At 40.0% G+C, this 17,125-nt stretch overlaps 3 protein-coding genes across 8 annotated transcripts in view; all 3 read left to right on the top strand.

Moving 5' to 3' along the window:
• Pdp1 (PAR-domain protein 1) overlaps nucleotides 1-11,111 on the top strand; it is a 21,759-nt gene extending 10,648 nt beyond the window's left edge. Inside the window, exons 1-6 of one of the 6 annotated variants that reach the window (XM_011317056.1) lie at nucleotides 290-1,167; nucleotides 6,955-7,088; nucleotides 8,402-8,645; nucleotides 8,917-9,020; nucleotides 9,101-9,238; nucleotides 9,306-10,876. In XM_011317056.1, coding sequence (XP_011315358.1) covers nucleotides 846-1,167; nucleotides 6,955-7,088; nucleotides 8,402-8,645; nucleotides 8,917-9,020; nucleotides 9,101-9,238; nucleotides 9,306-9,392 — 1,029 coding nt within the window. In that variant the 5' untranslated portion in view covers nucleotides 290-845 and the 3' untranslated portion in view covers nucleotides 9,393-10,876. Of the gene's footprint in view, nucleotides 1-289; nucleotides 1,168-6,954; nucleotides 7,101-8,401; nucleotides 8,646-8,916; nucleotides 9,021-9,100; nucleotides 9,239-9,305 lie in introns of those variants that run through there. The other 5 variants (XM_011317054.1, XM_011317053.1, XM_011317051.1 and 2 more) reach the window with 5 other exon arrangements.
• Nucleotides 11,112-11,367: 256 nt separating this feature from the next.
• Nucleotides 11,368-13,753, top strand: LOC105274156 (juvenile hormone epoxide hydrolase 1). Its single transcript, XM_011317046.1, has 6 exons — nucleotides 11,368-11,640; nucleotides 11,708-11,903; nucleotides 11,986-12,334; nucleotides 12,426-12,625; nucleotides 12,710-12,941; nucleotides 13,030-13,753. The coding sequence occupies exons 1-6, from the start codon at nucleotides 11,461-11,463 to the stop codon at nucleotides 13,271-13,273; spliced, it is 1,401 nt and encodes a 466-aa protein (XP_011315348.1). The 5' UTR covers nucleotides 11,368-11,460; the 3' UTR covers nucleotides 13,274-13,753.
• Nucleotides 13,754-13,851: 98 nt separating this feature from the next.
• Nucleotides 13,852-16,221, top strand: LOC105274155 (juvenile hormone epoxide hydrolase 1). Its single transcript, XM_011317045.1, has 8 exons — nucleotides 13,852-14,244; nucleotides 14,308-14,431; nucleotides 14,512-14,704; nucleotides 14,772-15,016; nucleotides 15,161-15,276; nucleotides 15,331-15,530; nucleotides 15,595-15,826; nucleotides 15,894-16,221. The coding sequence occupies exons 1-8, from the start codon at nucleotides 14,186-14,188 to the stop codon at nucleotides 16,093-16,095; spliced, it is 1,371 nt and encodes a 456-aa protein (XP_011315347.1). The 5' UTR covers nucleotides 13,852-14,185; the 3' UTR covers nucleotides 16,096-16,221.
• The last annotated feature ends 904 nt before the right edge of the window (nucleotides 16,222-17,125 follow it).

Below are 17,125 nucleotides of genomic sequence, written 5' to 3'. Positions count from 1 at the left end.
CATCCCCCATCCCCCCACCGTCCCCCCTGGAAACGCGGAAGTTTCTCTGGACTGGATCGCACGAGCTCGATGGGCAAATGCCACGAGAATCGCAAGAGGCGGGAGATGGTCCGAAACTCTGGTAGAGGGGATCGAGTAATCGACTCTAAAACTCAACTAGAAACTGTGAAAAAGGGGGAGGGGAAAGAAAAAAAAAATCGAGAGGGAATTGGCGAGAGTAAATGGGTGGGTGGAGGGGGTCCCTCTGCGTGGAGTATTGTGAACGGTGGGGCCCGTATGCGACGGTTCTCCAGCGCGCGGTGGCCGTCCGGCTCTTCAACGAAGCCGTCAGTGTCTTCCTGAACGTGAAACGGGATCGACGGAATAACCGTGTACCCCAGTGGAATCGGTGGTACCCCAAAAAACGCGCCCCCCCCCCCCTCGTTATCCCCGATCACCACCCCCAACTGGATATTCTGGGATTTGAAAAGCCATGGAGATGTCCCCCATGTGCAAATAATCACATACGATGGGACAACACTGACGCATCATTTGGTCATTCGAGGGGAACAACTGTCGAGTCTAGGCAATGTTCATCCGTTTCTACTTGTTCTACGGTCTCTCAAAATTTACGAAGAAAAAAGGAATTGTAATAGTGATAGCGAGTGATACGATTTAGAATCAAATAATCATGAACACTTTGAGGTATTTTAAAATAGTGAATTGTCATTGAGTACGTCGTCAATAGTCTGTGGTGTCACACTGAACGCAATCGGGCAAGGCCACAGTGGTTTTCTGTTTAAAATAACAGTGTTCAGTATAAATAAATAGTGATTGATAGTATTGATTAACGATTGTATTTACGAATGAGCTGTACAATGGAGTATCAACAGTTGGCACCACCACCGGTGCCGGTTGTGTCCCATCAGTCTCATCATCCCCAAGTGCAACATCCGAATCAACAGTCACATCATCAACAGGCGGTTGTTGCAACAGTACCACCCCCACATCCTCACATTGTACTCGCGCCGGCGCATCAAAATCAACAACCGCCCCCAAATTTACCACCACCTACCACACACGCGCATCAAGTACATCCACCCCTACCCTCCATTCATGATGACAGCACCAGCTCTAGATGGACACAGTATCAGCACATATGGCGACAGCATCATGTCTATATGAATGGTGAGAACCATTCCACTTACATTCAAAATTCATTAAAAAAAAAAATCATTAGCTATCGGCTGAATCGGCTTGGATAGCGACTCACTGATATTTAAAAACTGCCGATGGAAGTAGTAAATCAACTGCCAATACCTCCGAATCTGGAGGAGATAGCGCAATAATCGTGGGGCCTTATTTGTAGAGCTGATGCTGATCTTCAAAAAGTTGTCAGCACAACTGCCGCTATCTCCCACAGATTAGGTGATATCCCCGAAAAAAAAAATGAGAGAGTGAAAAAAAAACTAGCGCTCTGTCCGAGGTATCTTGTCCCGCGCGCCTAGTGCTTCGATAAAAATAGAATGAAACAGGATATTCAGTTGAAATTTGTTTCTATGCGTCTTTATCTCAGGAGTGACGCTCAACAATACCAATAGGGATGGGCATCACTAGAAAATAAAATGCGAGCCTATCCCCCAAGTTCCGCATTCATTCCCACAATAATAGACACTTTTTGACAATGCAACACCATTTTATTGAATAAATTTTTTTTTTATCATAATGGGATATTGTGGTATGACAGGTCTTAATATGACGAACAGAGATTACCGGACGATAGAGTCCCTGACCCACTGACCGTAACCTCGACGACCTCTTCACGTACATGTGCAGTTAATCCCCGGCCCAAACGAAGCCACACCGTGTCCGATGGCTTCATACCCACCTATATCACCTCTAGGTGAATAAATTCTATTGAGTTCCAACGCTCATTATAACAAAACCACAAATCTCAAATGGTCGGTCAAAAAAAAAAATGAAATAACCATCGATGAATTATCGGTTGAGGTTTATCATCATCCAACAAAACCAAAGATGTTCTCAACTCATTGTAATTGATTGCAGTCCTTGAGGCAGTCCTCTGTGGCTTTTCGAGAGACTCTCCATCATTGGATAATTATACAATATTTCCTTGGGCTTGACTTTTTCCACTTGTCGTCGCGTTTTCCCGAACGTTTACCACTATTTTTACCATTTTCACCCTATCCATCAACTCTGACGTTCGACAGTCGGATAACTATCGCAATGTTGATAGCCACTATACAGCCACCAAACTAGTTCACCATTTGTTAATTACAACGAGCTTCCGTTTCACTCAAGTACGTGGCACCCGCTCAGGTGAGCCCATTTTCTTTCGAGCGATAAATGCAAAAAAAAAAAATAAGAAAAATATAGAAGTTGAAAAATGATAAAGCGGATGGGAGATAACAGGCGCTAGTCTAATATGTATTTTATGGCCTCGGTATGTACCCACTCCACATACACCTCTTTTTTTAGCCGTCGAAAATTGCTTATTCGAGTGTATTTATTCTCGAGAAGCAAGAACTGAAGAGCCGTTGGGAACCGTCAGTTTCTTCTTGTGGGAAATTGGTTAAAAAAGAATAAATGACGTGAGATAAAATAAGAGAGGTTTCCGAGGTGTCCGTTTGTGACTAACCTTTACAATTTATATTTGAGTGTGTCTGTGTGGGCCGCGATTACTTTCTCCAGGGTGCGCGCTTCTCTCGTCCGGCTCTCAGCCGCACCTCAAGAGATCCAAAGAACTAGAGACTTCTTCCGGGTTTTCAAGCGGATAAACCACTACATTTTCGCCAACCAGCACTCCGTCATCTTCCTGGTACCACCAAGAGATCCACACCATCATTCTCCCCTTCTCTTTATCGTTATCACCATTTTCACCTTCTGTCAACTCCACCCGGTAATAACGTTTCTCTTTATTCACATTTTTATCACTCTTTTAATTCATCAGGTGTTTGTACCTGCGCTTAAACCGGTTGTCCATGTACTTTTTGCAGTTTGCCATTTTTTTTTTTCTCTCAATATCACGAGGAAATTTCACATCTGGAGGTTTTTGTCAATCTGATATATACGCATGTCAATGAGTGTTAATCTTCTTTCTGGTTTATATCACCTCGTATTTTTCAATTGACTTTTTATGTGGGCCAGTGTGAGAGATATGGGAGAAAGGGGAAGGCAAATATTAACCCGCGGTGACACATATGATTATTGAAATTTCATTCCATCTGTATCAATACACACCGGCTCTGGCCGATGATCATCTACGGGGACAGTGAGAAATGACAAATATCGCTTTGATAGATCTGAATTCGTTACAACCGGTGAATTATCCGGCGTTTATTCATTCGCGCTTTATTGTACCGATAAAATATTTAATATCGTTTTGAGATATGTGTTTGTACATGGGATGGGATTGTGTGCGTGAGACCCACTTAATTCGAGCGTCGGTGAAAGCGAAAGTCATGTGACTTCCTAGTTTAACGAGGAAGCAAAAGAACACCATGATGCGGGAACACGCACACTTGGCTACATAATAATTAATTGCACCGTGGAAATCAAGCCAATTTTTTTTTTCTTTCTTTTTTTTTTTCATTTCGAGTCGCTATCTCACTTCCGTTACTCGATCCTATTCCGGATGGGGTACGAGGTTTCAATCTAAACCGATGAAAATACACCATCGATTGAAAATAAATATTAATTCACTTTCTTTCGGTAATTAATAAATTATCATTTCCATTATCGACGTAATACTTGGAATGTAGAATTCACGAGATAAACTTTCGTTTTTAATGAATCGAGTTTATCACGTATCTGACCTCCCAGAACACTCACAATTGTCAATTGTGAATAAATTAAAAAAAAAAAATACTATTTATCGCCTCGAAACTGATTTAATTGGCCATCTAATTTCATCGGTGCAATCGTGGATATTCAAACAAACGACTGGCATAATTGTCAATTAAATTGATGGCCATCGATGCGCCAGTAGGTGCGCGTAGAGAGGAAATCAAATTGTACCTCGAAATTCCATTAAAGAATTTTTATTGTCGAGTTACCACAGACTGACAATTGAGGCCGAGTGAAATTTTGGGCCCGGTTGGTTCCAACCCGGACCTTCTATTCCTCGTTTTTTCTCTCTCTCTCTTATTTCTTCAGCGACTCTTTTTCATTTTAATTCTCTCCCGAAATGGAATTCCAGGGAACTTCTAATGGTATCTCCGTCCAATGGAGATCCGGCTATTAGTCTTGTACCAGTCTCACTTTCTAACTGTGAGGTGGGCCTCTTTGTTTGGCCAAAATCCATTTTTGGGTCACGAGTGTTAGGCCCAGGGTGAAAGGAGGCCGTTTGGTCCCCCCGAAAATTGTCTCTTTCTCCTCGCTCGGTTAACAAATGAAACTTTCAATGCTCCACGCAAGATTAAATAAAAAAAATATCTATTATTTTCAAATCGAACAGCTCATCCACACCAAATCATATTTCATACACTTATATTTTATTTTTATTTCGCAAACCGTCTCTCCTACCTCAATACTAAAAAAAAAAATTGAGAAATATTAACGGCCCCTGGCATCTGCGTCTTACTGATAAATGAGATGGTCTATATTCAAGATGATGGCACTGTTTGTCAGCTGTTTGGTATTATAATTTTAGCATCATACATATGTGCATTTAGCGGATGTAGCCATGTATTTAGCATGCAGTAATAAAAGAATTTTCACATTAAAATTTGCCAAGATCAAGAGAATTTCTTTCTCGTCATCACACCAACTTCCACGAGCAATTCAAATATTTGACAACTCCAGTCCAGAAAGTCCCAAAGCCACCACTCGAAAAATACAATAAAAAACCCATTAAAATTAATTATCGTACTATTAATGCGGAAACAACAGTCGTGCCTACCTTCGCTTTCGTTTTCCACGGTTGCCCCCACCACAAATTTAACTCAAAAAAAAAAAAAAAATGAAGAAAAAGTCGCCTCTCGCATTCACACTCCGCTGCTTTCCGATTCTCGTCACCTTATCCTCTCACGATCCGTTAAATTCAATGAAAACTCCACCTGAGGAAAAAAATTCATTTCCAAATCCACTTCCGGGTCAGTGAAGATTGGTCAGAAGATTTGGACTTGCACGGTACAATTGCGCGCTCGTGGAGCATTAAAATCTCCGAAATTGGTAGAACCATGTGAATTGCTCCGAATACCTTCAATTACCGAATTTGCGGAAACGGTACAATCGGCCAAAGCCTTCCTGCTCTGTTTGCCACATACATTTATATCGCCTTATTGGAGTCTCACGACGTACAAAATCCACCTCGAGGCCCCCGAACCAAGGGGAAAGTGACTCGTGCAACTTTCACTACTCAGACTCAACCCAGTAGGTATCCCCGTATAAACGTAGGTAGCCGACTCTTAAAATATGTTCCTCTTTTATTTTTACAGTGAATTTTTATACCCCTTATCACCTCTCCGACATTCACTTTCCTCAAGTGCTCCCAATCGAGCGGGACGCATCGACAAAAAAATAATCCCCAAACCAATCCACTTGAAATAGGAAAAAAACAACAAACAAATGATACAAGTGCCGATGAATAAATAATTTTTGTCCAGCGATCGGTGATCAGCAGCCGAGTGTCCAAGGACGCCTTCCTTGAAACACTTGTCTCGTTCCGCGTTCCGCGTTTCCCAGTTAATTCTCATCATCATACCAATAATCACATCCACCATCACTTTCAATAAATCCCTTTTACCACCGATTCCCGATTCCGGATTTTCGATTCCCTTACGTCGTACTTCGCGTTTCAAATATTAATAAATTGATGAACCTCTGAAGAAATATCCCTTGACAACGCGCCGTGCAATTCTTTCTCATTGAACCGAGACGATTCTGTGAAGGATACAGTTCTAAGATTTCATCGTAACGATCATTCCCTAAAACCCTAAAAAAATAACATCAACCTGATTGATGAATGATCGATGAATCAAACGTGAAATCCCCGGCCGAAAAAGGGATTTGACTCAATAATTCATCGTACAATGAGAGAAATATTGTCGCGATTAACACCCGGTGAGAAGAACCACCGAATATCCAAAAGAAGTATAAACTGGTGAAAATGAAATATTCATAGAACAGCACATGCATGTCTGGGAGGTTTGATGATAGTTGAAAGAGACAGACACGGGGACAGGGGAGAGGGCTTTGGTGCAGCCAATGCAGTGCCACTAGTCGTCAGCTAAACAACTAAACAACGACAGTACAGGCCTGTAATTTGGTTCAAGGCTAAATGCTCTCGAACCTCTCCGCGGAACTAATCTCCCGTTGCGAGAGGCGCGTACACCGGCACTACGCTTCAACAGTTAAATAACGAGAGAAATAGTATAAAGAGGAATGAGCGCAAACGAATTTTTTTTTCTCCACCGAAAAACCTCCCAAAGCCCACCCCACATCATGGACCACAAATTTCCCCACCATTTTCCACGATAGAAAAATTATTTTTCATTTTCCCCGGTTTTTCGCGGATCCGCGATTATTCCGCGGAATAGGGGAAACCGTTGGTAGTGCGCGTGGGAAAATTCTCCCATCATTTGACGTTTTATCCGTTTTATTTTTCTCATTGAAAACCTACTATTAATAACAATACTATTAATTTTCCATTTCCACTGGTTAATCTCGCCCACCATCAGTGTCCACCATCGTGGCGTGACAAGCATGCTCCCGTAGCCTTGACAGTCGACCCGACATCGGCACAACTATCCTATCCGTTCTCTTTCATGTATGTTGTCTATCTATGAAACGTTTGAAAATCATTATAACACCGCCACGCGACTCCACTGTACAGTCAGCTGATGACACGCCATTTTTCACATGATTATTTATTTTAAATGTTCAGCATGATGCAGGGGAAGGTGGACTGAAATATGGAGAACATGTGGCTGATAAGGGACCTTTTTATTTCAGGAAAACAAACAAAGGATGGACCCGAGGAGAAGAAGGACGCTGATGGTGAGCTTTGGGGCAATGTCGAGGCACAGGCCGCCTTTTTGGGGCCCAATATTTGGGACAAAACACTGCCCTATGATGCCGACCTGAAGGTATTGAATCATGTATGTACAAAGACTGAGGAAAAAGAGACATGAAAGTTACATCAAAATTATTATCATTATCTATTACCAATTAATCGGAATGGTAAGGTACATTGACGAGTGGTTTTCAGTCGGAGAGAGATGTTTTGGTTGAATTGAGGGTATTTAAGTCGTTAAAAATAAAGAGAAAATTTTCTCTGATATTATTCAGATATTTATTATCCCATGAATAATTAATGGATAATCAGGTGTTTATTCCTGGGAAGGGTTCCATAAATATTCCATATTTTTTTGTTAATGCAATTTATATTGACACGAGTACTCTCAATATTAAAACATTTTTATCCAATTTATTTTGCGTGTTCTGACAGTGTCTGAGATTAAAAAAAAAAAACAAATCATTGAAAACAAGGTAAAATAACTCAGTAACAATGTGCCTCAAGTTACTCTAATTCCCATCTCGATTTATTTCTATTTTTCCGGCATATCTCCCCGTACCCTCGTATTTCCCGTTTTTGAGGCATGCAAGTGATTGTTGGTTGCATAAGATCTCCCCTACTCCAGCTCCTTGCAAAAAGGTGGAGTGAAAAAAAAAAATATATTGCACGGTAAAGGTAAAACTGTGAGACTTCCTGGATTCGTGAAAACGAGGAAGCTCGTCGAGCCACCAAACCCGGTCCCTCTTTAAACCCACCACTCGATAATATAAACTTGAAGAGGGGATTTTCCACCCGCGATGAAACCTCCAACCAACCGTCAAGATACTTTCACTCTCTTTGCGGATATCGTCACGCCTCCAACGCGTAACCGAGTATATCGAGCAAAAGCCCCTTTTTCTATTATTTTTATATACCATCAATCTTTTTCCCACTATTTTCATACCTTTTTATTTCCCTCTGTATTTTTATCATCTATTTTTCCACTTAACGCACGTGAATTTGCCCCTGCCAATGGGGATATGCATATTCAGCATTATAAAAGTTGATATTCGTTATAACTTTCTCTTTTTCATACATCGCCCACGTTGAGTTTTATTGTTTATGGTTTTACCGACAATCTGCATGAGTCGATACTTTAATAATTAACCCCTGCGCAAGGAGAAATCACCCTTTAAAATTCTGAGACGGGGTGAATTTGTAATTTCTCGTTGCGCGCACTTATAAAAAATCTACAGTTAAATTTACCCCGGCCATTAAATTAAGAGTAATTGCGTGATTTTTGCCTGATGCATGGCATATTGTGCTCGAGGCCGGGGTAAAAATTGCTATGTCAAAATATTTGGGTAAATGTGGTCGACCTGATGATTGGATTTGTCGATTTAGTACGTCGATCTGGATGAATTTCTCTCGGAGAATGGAATCCCCGTGGATGGGGTTGGCGGGGGTGGTCAGGGTGCGATGCAGGGAAGTCAATTACACAAAATGAGTAACAGCAGTAATGAGGCAACAAGCCATCAAGGACCAGCTGGACTGCACCTGGAGCCAGTGACAAAACGCGAGAGATCGCCATCACCGAGTGATTGTTGCTCACCAGATACTCTAAATCCACCATCACCAGCCGATTCGAGTGAGTATAATGGAAAAATCCTCAAAAAATATAACGCTATCGTATCAGGTAACGACATATCGACAACAAAACGTTCTAATCGTGAACTGTGCTAATCACTCTGTACCCAATCACGGCCAATTAGTAAAGAGCTGGGGATGCGGATCACCCTTGAAAAATGATACAAAAAGAGAAAAAAATATGTCCGCACTTTGTCGAATGCGTGTTTTATTTTGCCGAGAAACAGATTCCGGGGACTCGTCACGTATACAATATGGCTTGTCTCTTGTAGCGCTCTCGATGGCGTCATCGGGGCGGGATTTTGATCCGCGGACTCGAGCCTTCTCCGACGAGGAGCTGAAACCCCAGCCGATGATAAAAAAATCACGAAAACAGGTAATTTTTACTCAGTTGTACGGGTGTACGATAATTTCACTTTTATATTCCTTATCTGATATTCTATCATTGGTGTGTAGTTTGTACCCGATGACTTAAAGGATGACAAATACTGGGCACGTCGAAGGAAGAACAACATGGCCGCTAAGAGATCGAGGGACGCACGTCGCATGAAGGAGAACCAGATTGCACTCAGGGCGGGCTTCCTCGAGAAAGAGGTGAGTATTTATTACTTATTAATGTTATTTATCAATAATTATCTCAATTGATTTTATCGAATTTCAGAACATGGGCCTTCGACAGGAACTCGATCGATTAAAGAACGAGAACATGTTACTACGAGACAAATTGAGCAAGTACACGGATGGTTAACCAATGGCTGACTACTGAGGTTTACCCCAATGACAGCAGGGCTCTATTTTTATGAAAAAAAAATAATAATGAATAAAGAAAAATCCAACCGTACTGTCTTCGGGTGAATCCAGAATTCACTCGTCCAATGGAGAACGTGTAAATTATTCTCCCTTCCTCGCGGCTATGTCTTTCCTATGGAAATAACAGGAACAAAAATCACCAGAAATTTCTTTTTCTCGGAAAAACCCATGATTTTACAATTTGATAACACAAAAGCATAAACCTGAACGAGTCATTTCCTTCCTAATCTCCACCGTCGCAGCCTCATTTGTACATAGTTTATTGTATGTATAGTTAGATTATTTGTCATATGTTGTAGTATAAAAATAATTTCACGGAGACAAAAGCAGAAATAAGAAAATGGAAAGAAACATCGTTAGAAGGGATTATCCGATTAATGAGAGGAAGGGAGGATCCGGTGGTGTGCGTCTGATTATTTGTGGGTGAGTGTTGAGTGAATGGGTGTGTGATTACTCATTATGACCTTTTGTCCATCGAGTGATTGTCCATTGAAAATGGGAGAGGAAAATTCATTGGTGAATTCAATATTTCAAATAAATATCTAAATTCTAATACGATTCATCAGTCGATGTGCGCGAGAATGACAGTAGAATCATTTCTTTACATTCGTTTATCGAGATTGCGCAAATATTGACGGATTTAGAAAAAAAAAATTTCCAGTTACATTGACGTAGCTATTTTAGAGGAGTACACCGACAATTTTTACCCATTTACTTGGCAATCCCTGTGTTCTCTTCCTTGGGCTAGAAAAATAATAACGATATCAACGTGAAAAAGAGTAGACAATTTATCAACTAGCCTTTTCTTCTTTTTAAGTTTTTAGATGTTTATTTTGTTTATATGTAATACGTAATACGTAAGATTTATATTGTACAGAGGAATTGGTACTGTAATTCAAACATCTGTGAAATAATTATTGATATGAACAAGTGAATCGTCACTCTACCAATTTCTTTATACATGTTGATAAAATCATCAGAGTCAAAAGTAAAAGAGAGTTATTAAAATGTAACATTAGATGCTGTGCAGTTGTACACGCAAATTGGACAAGAATTTATCGATTAGAGAATTTTTAAGAAATCAAAGTTTTTTTTTTGCTGAAAACAAACCGAGAGTGATTAACGATACTATTTTGATTTTTGTATTCTTTATTTTTTTTTTTGTTGTTTCCCTTATTTTCTGTTATCGAGCCACTTACGCGCACTGTCGAACAAATTTCGAGAAATCGGCCTAATGTCCATTTGAATTTTTTTACCAAACGACCGAAAGTCGTTTGAACTCGGCATGCTTTGATCAGTTGAATATTTACGTTGCGGAATCATGCGTAGACTTTTGAAAATTATTGTTTTTAATGGATATAGGAGAATAAATTGATTTGATATTTATGAAAACTTATGGATTACATGAACTAACCAATACTTACGAAATAATCAAAGTCTAGAAGAACAACACGAAGAGAGAGAAAAACAAATACACGTAATAAATAGATAACACGTATCCGATCCGCAAGCAAATCAGATATAACGGGGGATTTAAGAGTGCGCTGAGAGGAAAAATTTACAGAGAGAGAGAGAGAACGTAATGTTTATCGACGCAAGAAGAAACAAACTATTGTATCACCTTCCTAAAAGAATATATGTATTTGTTATTGTTTTACACAAAGTCTACATTATTAATTGAACATATCTCTAAAATTTTCTACACCCACATTTCACTCAAGAATAATTTTAATTGAATATTTCTCTCTGTGGAATATTGAATATCAATTTTTAATGATTATTTTAGCATATTTCAAGAGTTAAAAGTATTTCTATCATTGAAACGGTATTTTTCGATAGTGGGACTGATGGAAAACAAAAACCATTCCCCTCATTCCGCTAACTGCAACGTATACTCAATGCAAGTTCTCTTTATCGCGGAAGAAGAGAGAGCTGCATTCAGTGTATACTCCCTGCACTTTGTAGACAGGCCAGTGTATCAAGAGCAGTCGAACAAGTACGCGGCCATGAATATCCTAATTAAATTGGTAATCCTACCAGCGATCGTGTCGATCGGTGGAATAATTTACTTGCAATCAAGAACAGTGCAAATACCGGTGTACGAAAATACGTGGTGGGGCCCAGGAATTGAAAATCACAACGTAGATAAGTCAATCAAACCGTTTAAAATAGATTGGAATGACAAGGTGATCCGTCGTCTGAATTCACACGAGTACTACTGAATGATTATTTAAAATTCCAATTTCACTGCAGGACATTGAGGACTTGAAGAACCGATTGAACAGAACGAGAGACCTAGTGCCACATCTAGAAGGTGCTGGGTGGACTTATGGTATGAGTGGTAATTTTTTGAAAGAAACAATTCTACCTTATTGGATGAATAAATACGATTTCAAATCTCGTCTCACTCATATCAATAAATTTCCACTATTCAGTACGAATATCCAAGGTGACACAAATTTCTCTATTCAAGATTTCTATTAGCCATTAGACGATCATAAAAGAAAATAAAACAACCGAGACTTTTGCAGGTCTGAATATCCGTTTTGTGCACGTTAAACCGAAAAATACAAATGGAAAAAGAGTTTTGCCCCTGATTATCCTCCACGGATGGCCAGGATCAATAACTGAATTCCAAAAAGTCATTCCTTTACTGACAACCCCCCGAGACGATCAGGATTTTGTCTTCGAAGTGATCGCCCCATGTCTCCCAGGTTTTGGTTTTTCGGATGGTGCGGTCAGACCGGGACTCGGTGCACCACAAATCGCAGTAGTTCTGAAAAATCTCATGTTGAGATTGGGATTTGAAAAATATTACATTCACGGAGGTGACTGGGGTGCCATCATCACCGCAATGATGTCCAGTCTATTTCCAGCCCAGTAAATGCAGTATCATTTGACATAAAAAAATGCATAACTACTATTCTCGCCAGCGCATAATTTCATGATCAAATTTTTTGCTCATTTCAAGTGTCCTTGGAATGCACTCGACCATGTGCATTGCAACATCGCCCAAAGTCCTCTTGAAAGTGATGTTCTACAGTTTCTTTCCATCTCTCTTGCTAGCTGAGGAAGATTATCACTGGTTTTACCCCATGTCTGAGAGATTTGGTCAAATATTATACTTCACTGGATATCTTCATCTGCAAGCAACGAGACCTGATTCACTTGGTACATTTTTTATGGTGAAATTTAACCCGCAAAGTGCCCCTCATGGCGCACTCTCATTCAAACTTAGATTGATAACTATTTCAGGAGTTGGAATGGCCGATTCGCCGGCGGCTCTCGCCAGTTATGTTTTAGAGAAATTTTCCGAAGCCACTAAACGCGGTAGCATTTTCAAAGATGACGGCGGTTTATTCGATAAATTTACACCCGAGGAACTCATCGACAATCTGATGATGTACTGGATACCCAATAAAATGACAACAGCAATGCGAATTTATGCCGAGTCATTCAATAAAAAGAACAATGCGTGGGCACAGCAGTGGGTATATTCCCATTCATGCGAGGGAAAATATTTATTCAAGGATAAATGACAATCGGTATAATTATTATTTTTCCTATTTTATTAGGTGGCCAGTGGAAATTCCAAGTAGTTGTGCCCAGTTCCCTCACGAAATCTCGTGGTACCCGCGGGAATTCCTCCAGGAGAGGTTCCTAAATTTAGTTCTCGTTACGAGAATGCCTCGCGGTGGTCACTTTGCCACCCTCGAAGAGCCGGAGCTTGCCGCCAACGATATCCACAAGTTCGTCGGCATTGTCGAGGGCCAGAGGATGGCGTTCGCTCAGAAATCCGCGATGAAAACTGATTTGTAGAGTTCGAAAGTCTCTCTAAATCAGTCTCTACGATTATCTTTTAATAATTTCTTTTTCTCCAGTTATGGTGTCACTTGATTGCGGAGATTAATAAAGTCATAGAATTAATGACTCCAATTTTTTTTCATTAGCAAATGACGGGCCGATAGAATAATTTCCAATTCAAGATATCGATCAACGGAAGCTACCGGTAAATATTATCGATTACAGACTGGAATTTTGTTTATTTTGGCTCATATGTTGATAATATTGGATGCGAGAATATGAATCGATATAAAATCCCCGGCTATTCTAACTGACTGGACTGTAATTAAATTCGCTGACTACTCGTCTGACAGAAGTATCTTTGTATAATCATTATCTTCGAGTTTCTACACTGACATTCTCAGTGAACTCTGTCCCCAGTGTTGTACACCATAAAATAATTTCGCAGTATCTGCAAAACGAGACATAATAAAAAACGATACAATTTATTCCAGATATTTTGGATATTGTCTTCCCATCGAGCCGCGTATTCAGAATTTTTTTTTTTTATAATCAGTACAGAGATAAAAGTACATGACTCGCGTATATGTATTGAGAGGCAGAGTGATAAATAAATGATAAATCGACGGCGATGGATGGACCCGAAATTTGAAGACTTGTGTATCTCTTTTTAATTATTTTTGAATTCCAATCAGACACGCACTCATTATAACAAATAACTTGAGTTACTGTCTGCAACGAGTTATCTACGAGTTATTAATAATTTTAAACAGTGACGGTGTCATTACGGCAATAATTTTCCTCTATACTTCGGTAGCTCGTCCCCACTTTATCCTGACCTCGGTTGTTATATCAATTCGAGTTAGCAACGCAGTTGGTGTTCGTCGGTTGATTCACACAGTTTTAAAACCGTAGAACCAACTGGTGATGATTGTTAAAGGGATTTTAGGAGTTCTGCTGGCCATTGGAGCCTCTTATTATTTCGTGTGAGTGTCACTCATTAATTTTCATTGAAAATCATAATTACATCGATGTAATTGTTTATCCAGAGGTCCGATCCTGCTGAACGATAAGCCCCATGAGGTCCCAAAACTGGTGGAAAAAAATTGGGGACCTGCTGGAGTCAAGGAGGACTCTTCCATCAGACCATTTAAAATCGATATCCCGAAGGATGTGAGGGATTGATCTGAAGGACTAATAATTTTTACTTTTGCTTATTTAAAAGCTGGTTTTAAATGGTTATTTTTGATTAGGTAATCGTGGATCTGCAGAAAAGATTATCCAACACCAGGGAGTTGACCCCACCCTTGGAGAACACCGGCTGGACATACGGAATCTCGGGGGCATCCCTCACGAAAATTCTCGATCACTGGAGAAATAAATACGACTGGTACAAACGGCAGGAGTTGCTCAACAAGTATCCGCAGTTTCTAACGAGAATTCAAGGTTGTTGTTATCGGTGATTAGTCAGTCAGTTTTGACTGGAGCTGTGTCATGACTGATAGCTTTACAGGTCTTGACATTCACTACATCCACGCCAAACCAGCGAAAACGGTTAGCAATGGCAAGACCTTGAGGGTTCTTCCACTCCTAATAGTGCACGGATGGCCAGGATCGGTTGTCGAGTTCCAGAAGATCATCCCAATGCTGACGACTCCACGACCTGATGCTGATTTTGTCTTTGAAGTCATTGCCCCCTCATTGCCGGGATATGGATTTTCACAGGGGGCAGTTCGTCCAGGTCTTGGACACGCCCAGGTAATTGAAATAATAAATTTCTCGCAGGACTGAATTCTTTTTTAAATTCATGTCAATGCATTTTATTATTTCAAGCGAAAATTCCGTTTCCTCAATTTATATTCTTCATTATTTCCTTATTCGGGATGACGAAACGATTTTTAGATCGGCGTGATTTTCAAAAATCTGATGACTCGCTTAGGATTCGATAAATTCTACACGCAAGGCGGGGACTGGGGAAGTGCAGTGACTTCGGACATCGCGATATTATTCCCAGAAAGGTATGTAATTAATTCGATGTCGTGGGTAGAACTGATAATACATTATTACAACAGGGTACTGGGATCGCATTTGAATATGTGCTGGGTATCCGGTGGCCAGGCGATGTTCTGGCAAGTCCTGGGGTCTTTCTTCCCATCTCTCGTTGTCGACGCCAAATATGCGTCGAAGATGTACCCCATGTCGCAGCATTGGTCCAGGACAATCGAAGAATCTGGATACTTCCATCTGCAAGCGACTAAACCGGATACCGTAGGTGAGTACTTCAATTACTCAATTTTATATTATTGTATTGTTTATTTTTATAATTTTTCCCGCAGGGGTTGGCCTGAATAATTCACCGGCGGGTCTTGCCGCCTACATTCTGGAGAAATTCAGCACCTGGACAAATCCAGAGTACAGATTCCGTGAGGACGGTGATTTATTAGATAAATACACATTAGACGAACTTCTTGACAATGTCATGATTTATTGGGTGACTAATTCCATCACTACAAGTGTCAGATTGTACGCCGAGAGTTTCAGCGCGGAGAATCGCAATAAATTCGATCAGTGAGTTAAATATCTCCTCGAACCACTTCTTCAGGGCAATAATTTCAATTTGTTTATCAAATTACAGCCTCCAGTCGTATGTACCAACGGCATGTGCTGTTTTTCCTCATGAAATCCTCTACATATCCGAGAAAATCGCTAAACTGCGGTTCAAAAATTTAACCCAATTCAACCATTTGCCACGTGGGGGGCACTTCGCTGCCTTCGAGGAACCGAAAATTCTCTCGGATGATCTGTGGACGTTCGTGAAAAACCTTGAAAATCCTTGAAATTTTATATTTTTTATTTTTCCGATTGAGAAGTAAGAGAACACAACCGATTTTATATTTTTTATAATGAACACTGAATTGTAAATTTCTAAATAAAATGGGGAAGATGGAATATTCTCAGGAAAACTCGTGAGTTCTAAATAGCGGACCAAAAGAGGATTGACTGAAGTAGAGGCTCAGTTTTGGGGGTTAGGGTGACCCCAGCGGCATCGTAGTGCTGCACCCCAAGAGAAGGAGGGTGCAATACGCAATGCTGGGGTGTCCATGAAGTCGTCAGGGTGAATTTTATTTTCTGCGGCATGAATGCTTTTTGTTTTTTATTTATTTAACTGAAATTTAGCCGACTGTCGAACGAGTGGAAGGGGGAAACCACATCTTGTTGAATTTCAATGGAAAAAATTATTCAATATATTGAATATATACCACTAATGAATTTTTATTTGCAGAACGAGTGCGTTGTCCTAGCGGTAACGTGCTCGATTTTTACGCCGACGGCCAGGGTTCGATCCCGCCGTCATTCATTTTTTTTTTTTCAAAATAATTCCATTTTTATCTTTTTTAAATGGCTAATCAATGGAAATATTGTTTAAACACTGAATTTTTGAAAATCGAGAAGATATTCAGTGAAATTGACAAATTTTAAATTTTTTTTAAAAATACCCTTTCAAAATATATACCCCTATTGAAATTATATATTCAGAATAAGCGCGTTAGCTAAATGGTAACGTGCTTGCCTACCACGCCGACGGCCCGGGTTCAATCCCGCCGTCATTCATTTTTTTTTTTTAAATAATTCTAATTTTTTATTTTCTAACTGGCTAAATAAATCGAAATATTGGTTGAAAACTGAATAGCTCCTCGATTGTCATGTTCCCCTGATACTTTTACAAAAATTTCGAATTTTTCACTTGCAGTGAAAATTTCAGTGAATAGCTCCTTGATTGTCATGTTCCCCTGATACTTTTACAAAAATTTCGAATTTTTCACCTTCAGTGAAAATTTCAGTGAATAGCTCCTCGGTTGTCATGTT

The sequence above is a fragment of the Fopius arisanus genome, unplaced genomic scaffold, assembly GCF_000806365.1.
Source record: "Fopius arisanus strain USDA-PBARC FA_bdor unplaced genomic scaffold, ASM80636v1 scaffold00009, whole genome shotgun sequence".
Classification (NCBI taxonomy): Eukaryota; Metazoa; Arthropoda; class Insecta; order Hymenoptera; family Braconidae; genus Fopius; species Fopius arisanus.
Note: the sequence above shows the minus strand (reverse complement) of the source record. Positions and strands in the feature narration are given on the sequence as shown.